Source organism: Sinocyclocheilus grahami, unplaced genomic scaffold (assembly GCF_001515645.1).
Source record: "Sinocyclocheilus grahami isolate Dianchi unplaced genomic scaffold, SAMN03320097.WGS_v1.1 scaffold451.1, whole genome shotgun sequence".
Lineage (NCBI taxonomy): Eukaryota > Metazoa > Chordata > Actinopteri > Cypriniformes > Cyprinidae > Sinocyclocheilus > Sinocyclocheilus grahami.
The window spans coordinates 228867-246145 of record NW_015505630.1 but is presented as its reverse complement, the minus strand read 5'-3'; the positions used below and the strand labels follow the sequence as shown (position 1 = coordinate 246145).

Sequence of the window (17279 nt, the reverse complement as noted above, 5' to 3'; positions counted from 1 at the left end):
GCCTTAGGCTGGCCACAATAAAAGGCCACTCTAAAATGTGCAGTTTTATCACACAGCACAATGCCACAGATGTCGCAAGTTTTGAGGGAGTGTGCAATTGGCATGCTGACTGCAGGAATGTCCACCAGAGCTTTTGCCCGTGAATTGAATGTTCATTTCTCTTAGACAGATTTGTGAACAATATTTGAAAGAAATAGGCCTTTTGTGTACATAGAGAAAGTCTTAGATCTTTGAGTTCAGCTCATGAAAAATGGGGGCAAAAACAAAAGTGTTGCGTTTATAATTTTGTTCAGTATATATATAAACTTTTATGAGCGAACATTTGACTTCAAATCTAACATGTGAAATAAAAGTCTCAAAACTCTTGTTTTGATTTCATGGGTTCTTCAAGATCACAACCTATATGACTTACTATCTCCCTTAACTTTAATCTTTACATTTTTATCCTTCTTTCCCTCTTACTTTTTTCTCTTGTTTGCTTGCACCCAGGCTGTCCGTTCATTTAAAAAAAAATGGTGTCCACAGTTTTTGCTAAGATCTTTGAGTTCAGCTCATGAAAAATGGGGGCAAAAACAAAAGTGTTGCATTTATAATTTTGTTCAGTATATATATAAACTTTTATGAGCGAACATTTGACTTCAAATCTAACATGTGAAATAAAAGTCTCAAAACTCTTGTTTTGATTTCATGGGTTCTTCAAGATCACAACCTATATGACTTACTATCTCCCTTAACTTTAATCTTTAAATTTTTATCCTTCTTTCCCTCTTACTACTTCTTTTTTCTCTTGTTTGCTTGAACCCAGGCTGTCCGTTCATTTAAAAAAATGGTGTCCACAGTTTTTGCTGGAAGAAAGTAAACTTGTCCAAGGAGGAGTCACTTACCATTCTGGAGCTGGGTGCGACAGCGCCTGAGCTTTTAGCCAATGAGACGCTAATGAGCAAAGGTCAGGTGATTCGTAGCTCAACCAACCAAGTGCAGATCCACTATAAGAGCCTGAAGCAAGCCAATCATGGTGTTTTCAGCTTTCACTATCAAGGTATTTTTCTTGTAACAAAGATTTAGACTACCGTTCAAAAGTTTGGGGTTGTAAGATTTTTTTAATAAAAAAAAAATCTCTTATGCTCACCAAGCCTGCATTTATTTGCTAAAAAACACATTAATACAATAAAGTTGTGAAATATTATTGTAATTTAAAATAACTGTTTCAGTGTCACATGATCCTTCAGAAATCAGTCTAATTTGCTGATTTGGTGCTCAATGCACGTTTCGTATTATTATCAATGTCGAAAACAGTTGTGCTGCAGTATGAGTAAGAACAGTATGTATTTGGATTAGCAATCTTTTATCATTATAAATGTCTTTACTGTCACTTTTGATCAATCAATGCATCCTTGCCAAATAAAATGATTATTTTCTTAATAACTAACTGACCCCAAAACTTTTGCACTGTACTGTAAGCAAGTGTCATTTCTCAGTTTTGACATGACAGGAATGACAGAGTTGTCTTGTTCTTTTGAAACCCCATTCCAGCGTTCCTCCTGTCCTGCTCATTTCCCCTCTCCCCTGAGGGCGGTGGAGTGACCGTAACTGATATTCATCCTGGAGGTCAGGCTCACTTCCATTGTGATCCTGGATTTGAGGTCAGAGGTCATGAGGTTGCAACCTGTTTGAATTCCACCCGACCCAAATGGAGCACCCCAGAACCCCAGTGTGTGGGTGGGTTGCGCTTTTCGTTCGGTTATTTTATTATTTTTCAATATCTACAGTTGCTTGAAGACATTCACGTGTGTTTTTTGTATATTAAAGCTGTATCTTGTGGAGGGTGGATTAGAAATGCTACTGTTGGACGCATTCTGTCCCCAACCCTCCCCTCTGCAAGTAACCATAGCAGCGGTAGCAACCTGAGCTGCCATTGGCTGCTGGAAGCCAAGGAAAGCCACAGGCTCCACCTCCATTTTGAGAGGGTGGCTCTTGATGAAGACAATGACAAGTAAGTTCACGTCTTTCTTAATCTTGTGTAGGCTATTAAGTTACTTATTTTGTATCTTATTTTTTATTATTGTCTCCGCTCATGTAGTTGCAATACTGTATATATTTAGAAAATGTACAAGCTATACTGAAGTTTTCTGTTGATGAATGAACACCAAATGAGATCTACTACTTCTTCTACTACAGTCTTTCGTGGATCATTCCTTTCTTTTAATGTCACACTTTTCTTAAAGGGGTCATATGATGCTGCTAAAAGGAACAGTATTTGGTGTAATGAAATGTGTTTATGCGGTTTAAGGTTAAAAAACACATTATTTTCCACATACTGTACATTATTGTTTCTCCTCTATGCCCCTTTTTTTGAAACGAGGTGTGAAAAAGTGAGGTGTGCTGTGATTGGCCAGCTATCCAGTGCGTTGTGATTGGCCGAATACCTCAAGTGTGTGACGGAAATGTTATGCCCCTCACCATACTGTGTTGATGCCCTGTCCGGCCGGAGCGATGAGACAAAAACATGAAAACCCATTATAAATGAGGCATTCGTTGCATCCAGTGGGGACATAATTATGGATTATAATGACTTATACTGTCTTTTTACGCGTTGCATTGCGTAAACATAAAACCATGTCTGCATTTGTGATCGGAGAAATGACAAACAACAAGCCCTACTCTACACTGCCCAAAAAAACTCGCTTTAAATATATAAAATATAAAAACTCTTTAAATATAAAAGATGTACTTACAGTCTTTGAGTCAGAACAGCCGACATTGTAGTCTACTCTTCCAGGAAACAGTCCTCCATAAAATGTGCTGGACACATCTGAATATTTGGATTGAACTGTTCTGGAACAGTGTTGTAAATACAACTTAATCACTGATTTCTAGTCGTGTCCATTATTGGAAGACCAAACAAAGTAATTTCGCTTTCACAACGAAACAGCATCACACACGGGTGCCTACAGTGAGCAGAGGCCGGGGGCTAGCGTGAGGAATGGCGTGAGGGTTAGAGTGTGCAGAGGCGCGGGCTTGAGAACGGCGCGGCTGGCGATTTCGACGAAGGAGCATCCGGAAGGACATGTGACAACTCCGGGCTGGACTCCGCTTCATCCACGGTGAAAGCCGATCCAGCGATCCACAGCGCGAAGTTGTAGTATTTCCTCAGTGACCAGCACAGATCAGCTCTAGGCATGACGAAGCAGATATCGTCCTCTTTTGGAAGACCAAACAAAGTAGTTTCGCTTTCACAACGAAGCACACAGCGTCTTTACGACACGACAGCGGAAACAAAAAAACTACAGCGAGAATAAAAGTTACGCCTTCTTTCTTTGCGTGAACATTTGGGCGGCGTTATGCAAATCTTCCCACATAGCAACGTAGGTATGTGGGGGCATGTTAGAACGAGCTGTTTTAGGTAGGCGAGGCTGACTCTTAACTTTGATAAAGAATATCTCTTTGGATTTGAGACTTTAGTCTTTGCAACTTTACAGATCTTCTTTACGCACCAAGAGCTTGTAACACTCCAAAGAGAAAGGAAAAATTGAAAACGCATCATATGACCCCTTTAATGTTCTTTTGGTTCCCTTTCCATTCCCCTTCATCCCTTTCCTAGGCTGATTGTGCGTAGTGGGAATAGCTCTATAGCGCCGCTCCTCTTCGACTCGGATCTGGATGACGTTCCAGAACGAGGCTTCGTGAGTGAGGGAATGTCTCTCTATGTGGAGCTCACAGCAGATTCTTCTTCCATCCCACTGCTGCTGGCACTCCGCTATGAGGGTAAGACAACATGGTACACATTCAACAAAATAAATTTCATTACTATAAACCATATACCCCTATAAACTTTGTAATTTTTTAAAAATTTCATTGACACAAACACTGATATGTTACATGAATGCAGTATTACTTAATAATTTAACATCCTTCCTCTTCTTTCTCTTTCAGCCTTTGATGGGGAACACTGTTATGAACCTTACCTGCCTCATGGGAATTTCAGCAGCAGTGACATCACCTTCCCATTGGGTACTATAGTAACCTTCTCATGCTCTCCTGGTTTCGTCATGGAGCAAGGCTCAGGAGTTATGGAGTGTGTTGACCCCAATGACCCTCACTGGAATGAGAGTGAACCTGTCTGCAGAGGTAGACATATCACATATGTACAATATCTGTACACTACCATTCATAAATTTGGTGATTTATATGTTTTTATTAAAGAAATTAATACTTCAATTCATCAAGCACACATTAAATTAATAAAAAATGACAGTAAAGACTTTTACATTGTTACAAAAATATTTCATTTCAAATTAATGCTGTACTTCATTAAAGAATGCTGAAAAAATAAAATATTAAGCAGCACAACAAATGTTTGTTGAGCATCAAATCAGCATATTGGAATGATTTCTGAAGGATCATGTGACACTGTCATGTGTAACGATGTAATGATGTTGAAATTTCAACTTTGCTATCACAGAAATAAATTGCATTTTAAAAATATATTAAATTAGAAAGCAATTATTTAAATTGTAATATTATTTCACTATTTCACAATATGTACTGTATTTGTAATCAAATAAATGCAACCTTGGTGGATTGAAAAATTCATCATTGAAAAATCTTACCGACCTCAAACTTCTGAAAGGTGGTGTTGTCATTCATTCACAAACTGCACATCTATATTAGTCAATTTACTGTCAATTTACTTCATTAATTCAGTGCGAATTATAAAGAAAATAATCCTTTTAACGTTAAAGTGGTTCAAAGCTGATCCTTCATTCCGTCTTGAAGCAAATTTCACAAGAGTCTTAAATTGTACCTACTAGGCATTCAAGGAACTTACTTATATAATCACTCTGGCCTAATAATATGAAAACTGTTTTAATATGATTCCTTCTCTTTCTCCTCTTCTCAGCTTTGTGTGGCGGGGAGCTCACAGACCCAGTGGGAACTGTGTTGTCACCTGACTGGCCACAGAGCTACTCTAAGGGGCAGGACTGTGTGTGGCAAATACATGTCAGCGAGGACAAGCGCATTGAACTGGATGTACAAATGTAAGTATATCTATTTGATTGAAACAGTTTGTGCTTAATTCTGTTTTAGGTTTAATTCTATTTTATTTTCTATTTTCCTATCTTTTGCTTGCAGTTTGAACATCCGTCATAACGACATTCTCACTCTATTTGATGGCCATGATCTGACGTCACATGTGATTGGCCAGTACCTGGGCTCAAGAGAAAGGTTCAGGGCTGTATCAGGAGGTTCAGAGGTCACAATTCAGTTTCAGAGCGATCCCGATGACTCTACATTTATACTGAGCCAAGGCTTCCTCATTCACTACAGAGGTAAACGTCAAAGGGGTTGTCCTTTTCCTGTATAAAGTGAAAAAAAAAGTGACGTGACATGTGGCCAAGTATGGTGACCCATAATTGGAATTAGTGCTTTGCATTTATCCCATCCAAAGTGCACACACACAGCAGTGAACACACACACACACCGTGAACACACACCCGGAACAGTGTGCAGCCATTTATGCTGCGGCGGCAGGGGAGCAGTTGGGGTTCGGTGCCTTGCTCAAGGGCATCTCAGTTGTGGTACTGAAGGTGGGAGAGGGCACTGTACATTCACGCCCCCCACCGACAATCCCTGCCAGTACGAGACTCGAACCCGCAACCTTCGGGTTACGAGTCCGACTCGCTTAATCATTAGGCCACGACTTTCCCCCAAAAAATCTAAATCTCTAGCTTACAGTGATGCCACTTCCTTTTATTTCTTGCAGAGGTGGAACCAAACGACACATGTCCTGTCCTTCCACAAATTGAGTTTGGCTGGAGCAGCTCCTCCCACCCGTCTCTGGTGAGAGGCAGTGTATTAACCTATCAGTGTCAGCCTGGTTATGACATTGTTGGCTCTGATATCATCACCTGCCAGTGGGATCTCTCCTGGAGCAACAATCCGCCCACCTGTGTGAAAAGTGAGCCGTGTTATGTTTATCTTTGGAACACATTGATGTATTTAATGGTTCACTTTGATTGTTCATCATTTAGTAGACTCATCATTTACTGGTTTGATTACTTGATTAATACTGTACACACTCTCTTTTCTCCTGGCTTTGATGTCCCTCTAGTCCAGCAGTGCCCTGATCCAGGAGAAGTAGTCAATGGAGCACGCTCAGTACATCCGGAGTCTGGTTTCGCTGTGGGAACAGTGGTACGCTTCACATGTAACCAAGGTTATCAGCTGGAAGGCCCGAACCAGATCTCCTGCCATGGCAGAGACACCGGCATGCCCAAATGGAGCGACCGCAGCCCAAAGTGTGTCTGTGAGTACATGTTATTTTTGTGCACATGATGAGGTATGTGGGGGATTGTGTTTGATTTTTTCCCCCTTGATTCTGTATAGATTTAATTCAGAGGTTTTTGAAATTGATTAATATAAATAAGTATGGCTGTCAAAATGAATGCATTCATGCATATGATTAAATACAACAACAATAATTGAAATAAAAAAAATAATTAAAGATTTTAATCAATTGACAATCTTAATGAGGTCTTAAATAATGTTAAATGACTAAATCATACCCTACTTTCAAAAGTTTGGGGTCAGTAAGATCTTTTAAATTAATACTTTTACTAAGCAGGGATGCATTATATTGATCAGAAGTGACAGTAAAGGCATTTACTATGTAATTAAAAATTTTAGATTTCAGATACATGCTGTAAAAAAATCCACAAAATTATTAATCAGCACAACTGTTTTCAACATTGATCATTTTAAGAAATGTTTCTTGAGCAGCAAATCAGCATATTAGAATAATTTCAGAAGGATCATGTGACACTGAAGACTGGAGTAATGATGCTGAAAATTCAGCTTTGCATCACAGGAATAAATTACACTGTAAAAATGTTTTAAACAGTTATTTTAAATGATAATAATATTTAATAAGATAACCGTTTTACTGTATTGTTGATCAAATAAACGCAGGCTTGGTAATCATGAGAGACTTCAAAAGCTTGAACAAAACCTTACTGACCCCAAACTTGTGAATGCTAGTACATGCAGGATAAAACATTACAGATACAGCTAAATATTTTGTCCCAAGTACCAGTGAAGATTTCTCTCTAATGTATTAACCTATAAATCATCAATGAACCATGTTGCCCTCTATTTGTCTGCTGAACAGTAAAATATGATCCATGCCCAAACCCTGGCGTGCCTGACAATGGTTACCAGACTCTGTACAAGCACAGTTACCAGGCAGGTGAGACACTGCGTTTCTTCTGCTATGAGGGTTATGAGCTCATTGGGGAAGTCATCATCAACTGTGTCCCAGGACACCCCTCTCAGTGGAATAGCCCACCACCCTTCTGTAAAGGTATGTGGAAGTGAACTAGTCTAATACATAGCGAGTTGGCATTTCTATCTGAAGAGTTTGAAAATATCATGTTTTATTTATTTGCAGTGGCCTATGAAGGGCTACTGGATGATCATAAATTGGAGGGTAACGTTGGTTATCATTGTTAAGAACTATTCATATTTGATCATTTGGCCCACTATGTCACATAATGATGTTCATGTTATTAACTTCCACTCTTTGCAGTTTCTCAGTCATTAGAGGCCTCTCATCAAATGCTGAGTGAGAACATTGCATTGGCTATTATCCTGCCAATCATTCTGGTCATCCTTCTTATTGGTGGAATCTACATGTACTACACCAAGTAAGTTTGGCATGCTTGTGTTTCTGAATGATTTTGGTTTGTGTTAAAGTTAACATGAAATCAAAATTGGCCCTATTACCTTTCTTATTACACTGAACAAACATTTGGAAAAATTGTTTTAATAATTTTTTATTTTTTTTAATTTTCACTGAGAAATTGCTAGTAAATAATTACAATGATCATCTTTGGATTTTTTTTTCTTATTTTGCATAATATTGAACCTTATTTCAGAGAAAAGGTAATTGTTGCTTCTTGGTCAGGAAATTAGATAGATAGATAGATAGCTTGGAGTGGCCACATTCCACAATTTCCTAATCCAGTTCCCTATGGATAAAATTAATCCTGCCTTGCATTTGACTCTGAAATATATACCTTTACTAAAGCATAACGGTTTGCTAGCACTATTTCCTGTTGACTTTAAAATTCAGTTATTTTCCCTGATTGTCAAAACCTCCTTCACAGCTGTTCCTTATTTAGCTCTTCTGCACTAACACCTCTCTCGTCATCTCTTCCTGTCTCTCTCAGTGTGTGTAGGTGGCAGTGGAAACCGTTGTTCTGGAAGTCTCTCTCTCACACCCACTCCTACAGTCCCATAACGGTGGAGTCTGACTTTAACAACCCTCTCTATGAGGCGGGGGTAAGATGCTCACCTAGTGCAGGGGTAGGCAAGTTCGGTCCTAGAGAGCCGCAGTCCTGCAGAGTTCAGCTCCAACCCTAATCAAACACACCTGAACAAGCTAATCAATGTCTTCAGGATTACTAAGGCTATAGGCAGTCCACTCAGCGTGATTTGCTTAGCGGCTGGCGCAAATCAGCAATACAGGCATTAATACTGAATGTTTTATATTCATTGCATACATATACTTCGTAGACATCTTTAATCTCTAATAACTCCATTTTGCTGTCTGTTGTCGGTACTTATCACATGCTGTATGGTATCGGCGTTTGGTATCGGGACATTTTTACGAGTACGAGTACGAGTACAGGAGCCCAGTATCGGGCCCGATACCGATACGCATCCCTACATTAAACCCAAACTTTTAAATGGTAGTGTAATTACATATTTCTATATATAAAAATAATGCTGTGCTGGAAGATCTGCAAGATCGAAGATAGCAAACAGACTATGATTCCCTAAAGAGAAAATCAATGTGTGAACATTACTTTGGTTTCTTGGTGTTCAGGAACACATCCTAACAGTTTGTAAGTACAAATTCCACTAGGTCAGGGGTAGGCAAGTTCGGTCCTAGAGAGCTGCAGTCCTGCAGAGTTCAGCTCCAACCCTGAAATCCAATCCAATCCCTTTCTCACAGACATCACTGGAATGGATATAGTCAAACCAAAAATTATTCAGAGACCAGATATAATTTTTTATATTTTTTTACTAGTGGGTGCAGGACACTATAGTTCATTTATGTAAGTGAGGATAGCAAAATAAAGTAAACTGTGACATATTATACCCAAAAATTCTTCATACAGTGGACTACCAGAAAAATTTATACACATTTGGGACCAAAAATAATTCAGACTGAGTCTGGGAAAAAATTGAAGTTCAGGTTTTCATGAAGCTGGATGACAGCATGCCCAGGAGACTACAGGCTGTCATTAAGGCTAAGGGTTGCCAGACTAAGTATTGATAGTTGTGTAAATATTGACAGCTGTATGAATAAATTTTGGTTTAATGTAATCCATTACATACCTTTCTATCAAAGTTATCTAACATTATCAAGCTGAATTTGTTCTGACACAGTTTAACTCTGAGTTCTTGTCATATTTTATTACCATTTTCTTAACTATAGCGAATAAACTGTGATAATGTGAGAAATGTTGAAGGTGTCTGAATAAATTTTGGTTTGACTGTATCTATTTGATAAATTAAGTTAACCAACTAACATTATACATACTCTTTTGGTTTCTGTACCCAATATTTAAAAAATGTACAAATGCAATGAAAATATTGGTATTGGTACTCGGTATCGGCAAGTACCAAAAATAAAAGTATCCGTTTCGGGCGAGTACTGGAAAAAGTGGTATAGGTGCATCCCTAGTTTAATGTTTTTGAAAGAAGTCTCTTATGCTCACCAAGGCTGCAGTTATTTGATCAAAAATACAGTAAAACCAGAAATATTGTGAGATACTATTATTTCTATTTTACTGTTATTTTACTGTTATTACATTTAAAATAATTGTTTTTCATTTTAATATATTTTACATAGCATAATTACTCCAGGCTTCAGTGTCACATGAACCTTCAGAAATTATTCTAATATGCTGATTTGCTGTTCAAAAAACATTCCTTATCATTATCAATGTTGAAAACAATTTTTTTAAATTTTATTTTGTGAAAATCCTGCTTTTTCAGGATTATTTGATTAATAGAAAGCTCAGTCATAAATGTCTTTTAATCAATTTAAAGCATCTTTGCTTAATAAAAGTGTTAGTTTCTGTTTTCTTTTTTAAAGCAATAAAATCATACTGACACCAGACTTTTAAACGGTAGTGCAGATGCTGCTGCGTCATCATACACATTTTATTAAAAAGGGTGGTTTCTATCTTTTTTGTTGTATTTAGTGTCGATTTATCTGTTTTATATTATATTAAAGGTGGGGTAAGCGATTTCTGGTAGCCAATATTGACATTTGAAATCACCAAAACAAACACGCCCCTACCCCAAAAGGGTCTCGCCCCTATTTTGATAGCTTCGCCCCACACATACGTACGCAACCCAGGCAATGATTAGTTCTGTGAAACAAAGCAAATCCAGTGTTACACTGTGTCTACACCGGACGCGAGTGGCGCGGTGCGACAAAATACTATAGAACTCATTATAATCAGTGATGCTGTCTACACCATAGATATATATACACTGGATTAGGCTTGCCGCGATAGACGGTGTTGATGGTGATACCGGTGTTAAGCTGCAACACTGGTTACGTCACTTGCCCACCGCATCACCGACCCCCATCGTCGTTTAGATTTTTTACTCGTTTTCCTCTTTTGTTTTTTTATCCGCCATCTCTATCTTTCTGTAGCTCGGCTCGCTAATGTCCATCCTGTGCACGCCCCTTACTGCTGATTGGCTACAAGTTTGTTTTGCTAGTCGGCCCGAATCAGTTTTCTAAAGCGTTTTTGAAAAATCGCTTACCCCACCTTTAATTAAAGATTTTCAAAAACTAGATAGTACTGCTAGGCTTTAGATGATGATTTTTCGTATTTGCTAGTAACATGCGTTTTGTTTATCTCTCTCACTGTAGGACACACGAGAGTATGAGGTGTCCATCTGAGACAGGAGTCTGCAAATGAATCCAAAATTTGGGTGACTGAAAAGGAAGGATACTGTTATTTGTCTCTCTTTGCAAGACATTCATTCGTTTTATTCAATTAATTACAACACATAAATACCACTCTACACAGTCTCTCTCTCCTCCCTCGGTCGATTCACTGATGTAAGTACGTATCAAGAGTTTATGCAGTTGTCTGTGTAGTATGTTAGCGTGTGTTTACATGTGTGTGTATGTTATTGGCTGTATATGTACATTAGAGTAATGAAATACTGATAGTAACAACAAAAAAGTTGTAAGTACGTATTGTTAGTATGATTTCCACAGTCAGGCATGTTTTATAACAGAGGGTTTGGTGCCTTAAGGACTGTAAAGTGATGGAGTGAAAGAAAGAAAGAAATTGAATAGGGAGAGAGGAAGAGAGAGACTTTGACACAAGTGAGACAACGATAAGTACACAAATATATATATATATATATATATATATATATATATATATAATCTGAAACATGAAAACTATACTCTCATGTTCCCATATTTGTATACAGACACATGGCCACACATTTACACATACATATACATGATGACAAGAACATATTGAATGTAAATATTTTGATTGAATATTGAGTGTACAAACAGATTCAGTGCCAAAATACATCCCATAATGTGACGTCACTTCACGTTTCACTAGTTGCCATAGTATTTCTCACATTATTATGTAAAATGAGGACAATGCCAGCATTTCATATTGTTCTTTGCTGTTTCTTAAGAATCTATTTCTCCTTGATGTTGAATGACCATGTTTCAGAGGAGCAGAATGTCCTCTTGATTACGGCACGCAACGATTGTATATTTTACCGCTTCAGCTTAGGATTCATGATCAATTATACTTACTGTCATTGTTATCAGAGTTGATGTTGTTGCATATGCACTATGTTGAGGAAAATATATACAGAAAAAAAACTGCTTGCAGTAGTCGAATTGAAATGCTTTTTTATAAATTGCATTAAGATTCATGATCAAGTATACTTACAGTCATTGTTATCAGAGTTGATGTTGTTGCATATGCACTATGTTGAGGAAAATATATACAGAAAAAAACTGCTTGCAGTAGTCGAATTGAAATGCTTTTTTATAAATTGCATTTTTTTTTTGTTTATCTCATGGTTTCTTGTTAATATGCAGTGAGTTTCGTCTTTTCCACTGTGCCATTACCAGAGCCCATGTTGTGGAGGGCTTTGTTGCATTATAGTATTACTTGATTGTTATTTATTTATCAACATAATATACTTGTCATGAAGACATTTATTTGTTGAGATTTAAGATTAAATAAAATTCTCTGTTGGATGGTGAATGTGTCTTTCATAAATGAAATCTTTATGGATAATACATACTGGTATTTCTTGCATTAGCCAAAATATTGAATTTATGTGTGTGTATGTATATAATGTACAACAACATGCAAAAAAATAAGAAATCAGGAAGGGGGCCAACACTTTTTCACACCACTGTGTATATATATATATATACACACAATCATATAGATATACACATACAAACATTTACATACTTGTGTGTGTGTATACACAATCACACGGTACACTAATTTACGTATTTCACGTTCCCAAGACAGAAGAGAATGTTTTAAAATTGAAACTAAATTTTTGTGTTATAGAAGAAAACATTGACCTAATAAAACTGCCCTTTTACGATTGGCTGAATTCAGACACGCTTCACTGCTGTTCTGTTATTGGGGGCGGGACCGGGATTGACTCTCTTGATTGACGTTGATGTGGACCAATCAGTCAACGAAAGACTCCTCGCGGGGGGAAGCAGCCATTGTCCACCCACAGCAAGCAAGAAAGAGGAAGAAGACAGTCGTGCTGCAAGACAACAGAGGAAAATATGATTTGGTGAAAAATCACGGCAGGCTTCGTGTTATAGATGTAACAGTCCGCCGCGAATACTTTATATTTTGTGCACCTTATCTCGGGGACCCAGCTCGGTGAGTGTTTGCTCGTTGACAGCCACACTAATGTTATCAAGAGCTAGCTCAGGGGCTAATAAGCTTATCAATATAAGAGACAGACATCATATTCATTAGACACGTTATGTAGATGTGTTTCCCGTTAATCGCCAGTTGTGAAGTTATTAAATGACTAGTGAATGGTGGGGAATACATTTGGTGTGGTCTAGACGAGGATTAGCGAGATCTCTCAGCTGGAGTTAAGAGCATACTGAATGTGTTGACCTAATTCTGTCCATTTCCTCTGATATCAGTACAGAAACACATTTGTGGCCTCCCCAGTGGTGTGGACAGATATTCACAAGCCTCAGAGTACTACTAAATGGGTGTTATATTTCCCATATGCTTTAGTTTTTAGGTATGCCCCAGTGAGATCTTTGGATGCTCTATGACAGATGCTAAAAGCATTGCTTTATATTTCATATGTTATGTTTCTGACTTTTTGGATGCTGTCTTTGTTTGTGTTTTCGGAAACAGTTACAGTCGTTGTCACATAAGCTGCGCACAGTTTATGACTGTATATAACGGTGTACTGACATCTTGTTCACTCATATCTCTGAAGATGTCACAACATTTATTGGTTTATTTTGCTCTTGTAAAACTTTGTCTTTTGTACATGTGAGTAATCACTAGAGATTGCTTCGATGTCCTACTGGCTAAGTTTCTTTTTAAATGAATAGTTCAGACAGAAAATAATATTTTGATATTATTTGTGTAATTTGTCTCTAAAGTAAGTAAGTAGAACACAAAAGATATTTTGTGTATTACACAAATATTCTGGACAGTTTTTCATATGAGGACTGGGGCTGTCAGGCATCCAAAATGATAAAAAGAGTTTTTAAAAGCATCATAAAAGTATCCATATGACTTGTGTGCTGTATTCCAAGTCTTTTGAAACCATATGATTGTTTTGAAATCATATAAACGGATGCTCTTCACTGGAAATGTTGCCCTCCAGTGGGAAACTATTTTAGTTGAACTCAAGAACTGGATCAGTTCAGTTAGTAAATGAAGCATTCAGACCAGTTTTATTAACTGGATCAACTGATTTAAAAGATCTGACTAGAATCTCGAAAGAACAATTTTGTGCACATATTGGACATTGCTACTTGCAGATTTTTAGTCAATAACGGACTGAAATTTTGATCTCACACAAAGCTACTGTAGAATATGTACTTGGAATATAGTGCATGATTCATGTGTATCATTTTTGTGATGCTTTTATGCTGCTTTTTGTAATTTGGGTGCTTGACAGCTCCAGTCCTAATTCAGTTTCATTACATTCATGAAAACAAGTATCTCCTTTAGAAACTCTCCTTTTGTGTTCCATAGAAGAAAGAAAATGATACAGGTTTGGAATGGCATGAGAAGGAAGTATTCAAGTTTGGATGAACTATTCCTTAACCACTGCATTTCAGAATGACTGTGCATAACGACATCTCATAACAACCAGACTGAAATTCTGTCTTCTCTGTATTTGTGTGCTTTATATCTTTAGGCAGCAAATAAGTAGTATTTGATTTCTACTCCCCTGATGTCTGCCGAGGCATCTGGTTCATCTTGTGGGAATGTGGTGACTGTGTCCGGTTCTGCTGCATCACCCTCCAGCCACGTTGGGGAAGAAAAGGCCGGCAGGAGCCTGGCGGGGAGTAAGTATGTGAAGCTCAATGTGGGGGGAACTCTCCACTACACCACAGTCCAGACGCTCAGCAAGGAGGACAGTCTGCTCAGGAGTATTTGTGACGGAAGCACAGAGGTCACCATAGACTCTGAGGGTAAGAAAAAGCATGAGAATACTACCTTTCAAAAGTTTGGGGTTGGTAAGTCCGGTTCTGCTGCATCACCCTCCAGCCACGTTGGGGAAGAAAAGGCCGGCAGGAGCCTGGCGGGGAGTAAGTATGTGAAGCTCAATGTGGGGGGAACTCTCCACTACACCACAGTCCAGACGCTCAGCAAGGAGGACAGTCTGCTCAGGAGTATTTGTGACGGGAGCACAGAGGTCACCATAGACTCTGAGGGTAAGAAAAAGCATGAGAATACTACCTTTCAAAAGTTTGGGGTTTGTAAGGTTTAATGCCTCAAGGCTGCATTTATTTGATCAAAAATATAGTAAATATTACTGCAATATAAAATAACTGTTTTCTATTTTAATGTATTTTAAAATGTAATTTATTGATGGCAAAGCTGAATTTTCTTCAGTCATTACTCCAGTCTTCAGTGTCACATGATCCTTCAGAAATCATTCTATACACAGACTTGATCAAGATATTTCTTATTTTTTTATCAATGTTGTGCTCCTTGATATTTTTTTTTCAGGATTTTTAATGAAAGTTTAAAAGAACATTATTTATTTAAAATCTAAATATTTTGTAACATTATAGATGCCTTTTACTCTCACTTTCAAGCAATTTCATTCTTGCTGAATAAAAGTATTAATTTCTTTCAAAAAACAAAGCAAAACAAAAGAAAATGGTAGAGTGTGAAAGAAGGGTGGCGTAGCATGACATCAGCTCCAGTACAGCTTTTTCTGGTCAAGTACTTCTATAATACTGCTATAATAGATGCAGAAACTAGATCAGAGATGTGTATTTAAATGAGTCTTCACTTGCTTTTTAAGGCTGGGTGGTGCTGGACAGATGTGGGAGACACTTTTCCCTGGTGCTGAACTTCCTGCGGGACGGGACGGTTCCTTTGCCGGAAAACACACGGGAGCTAGAGGAGGTATTGAAGGAGGCGCAGTACTACAGGCTCCAGGGTCTTGTGCAGCACTGCCTCACCACATTACAGGTTAGAGGATCCACTGGACCGTGTTTCTGTATCATCAGTGTTGGTCCAAAATAGCATGTTTCTATAGAGAAGTCGAATGCTTCTTTGAGCTTACTAACTTTCACTTACTAATGTCTTGTTTGATGTTGATGCAGAAATGGAGGGATGTCTGCAGGGGATGTCACATTCCTATGATCACTTCAGCCAAAGAGGAACAGAGGATGCTAGCCACCTGTAGGAAGGTGAGATAACAGAACGGAATATTTATTTCCCCCTTAGACCAAAAAAAAGAAATCTCATTAGGCTGCAATACACAACTTTTGCCCAGAGATTTTCCCTGATTCACAGACTGGAGGAGTCGGCGCTTGTTGCCAGAAGTCAGAGCCAGTCTGCAGATATTGGTCAGTCGTGAAAATCATGTAGTGTACAATGGGAATAAACTAGTTTTTTGTTGTTGTTGTTGTTTTTTAGGGTGCTTTCACACCTGTAGATCGATTGCTTTGTTCCAAAACAAGGATTACAATTATTACAATGTTGCTTTTTATTCTTGGTGTGGTTCGCTTTCACATGGCAAAGTTTCTAAGCGGACCAAATTTGTTAATACAAGTCACGCGCGAGTAAACTACTCTCTCATTTGTCAAAGTTCCACGGTTTATTTTCTGGGATTCCACTAGCTGTCACAGCTGTCATCCGTCAGGATGGAATGACAACAGCTTTGCGGGCTTATTGTTGGGTTTTTTGGTAGCTGTCATTATATAAATGTATAATTTTGAGCAGGAGTCCAGGATTCATCGGGAAAACATTTTTAAAATGCACCTACTAGGAAGAAGAGATTATAAAATTAAAAAGTGCGCTTTTATTTTGAATGGCGAAGACGTGCTTCACCCACAGACATTCACAGGTTCATTTTGAAGTATTAGCAAAACAACAAAGCTAATGCTTTTCACGGAACTTACGTAATTACCCATTATACATTGTGATATAGCCTGGTTCGTTGGTCCGTTAGATCGGATTGCTTTCTCACTATAACCGAACCTCTCCAGAGTTTGTTTTCAATCGAGCCGAGCCCACCTCGTTCAGTCGATCTCGGACTGATTGTTTTGGTGCAGATCCGAGCGTGATTGCCGTGTTCACATTTGCCCAAACGAACTGAGCTAAGGGGGAAAATGAGCCAAGTTCCGAAACAACGGGCCAGCTGTGAAAGCACCCTTAGATTCAGACTATGTTTCCATCCAGTCAGAAGATATCAAACACGTTTGATATTTCGAGCTGATTTTAGAATGCATTTTTTCATGCATCTCCTAGCCATGTGGTGTAAGTTTCTATGGCTGTGTTTGCCAGAAATCAGATTTTTTTTGCTCACATCTGACACAGATCAGAATTCGTCGCACACGTATAAAGACAAAAATCCACAAAATATCTGATTTTTTCACATTAGATCTGAGCCAATTCCAAATGTGGTTTTAAATCAGATACAAATCTATATCTGGACATCCAACCTAT

The 17279-nt window shown here is 38.2% G+C and overlaps 2 protein-coding genes across 3 annotated transcripts in view; both read left to right on the top strand.

Moving 5' to 3' along the window:
- The first annotated feature begins 512 nt into the window (after window positions 1–512).
- LOC107552444 (seizure protein 6 homolog) lies at window positions 513–11938 on the top strand. Its single transcript, XM_016234326.1, has 15 exons — window positions 513–544; window positions 840–1039; window positions 1534–1719; window positions 1810–1993; window positions 3602–3765; window positions 3934–4128; window positions 4901–5039; window positions 5134–5330; window positions 5765–5959; window positions 6113–6307; window positions 7169–7360; window positions 7448–7486; window positions 7586–7703; window positions 8229–8340; window positions 10958–11938. Exons 1-15 carry the CDS (start codon window positions 513–515, stop codon window positions 10985–10987), a joined length of 2178 nt encoding a protein of 725 aa, XP_016089812.1. The 3' UTR covers window positions 10988–11938.
- Window positions 11939–12751: 813 nt separating this feature from the next.
- The window catches only part of LOC107552471 (BTB/POZ domain-containing adapter for CUL3-mediated RhoA degradation protein 1-like), a 6471-nt gene continuing 1943 nt past the window's right edge, over window positions 12752–17279 (top strand). Inside the window, exons 1-5 of one of the 2 annotated variants that reach the window (XM_016234356.1) lie at window positions 12752–12989; window positions 14509–14591; window positions 14835–15028; window positions 15628–15797; window positions 15932–16018. In XM_016234356.1, coding sequence (XP_016089842.1) covers window positions 14545–14591; window positions 14835–15028; window positions 15628–15797; window positions 15932–16018 — 498 coding nt within the window. In that variant the 5' untranslated portion in view covers window positions 12752–12989; window positions 14509–14544. Of the gene's footprint in view, window positions 12990–14508; window positions 14786–14834; window positions 15029–15627; window positions 15798–15931; window positions 16019–17279 lie in introns of both variants that reach the window. The other variant, XM_016234357.1, reaches the window with a different exon arrangement.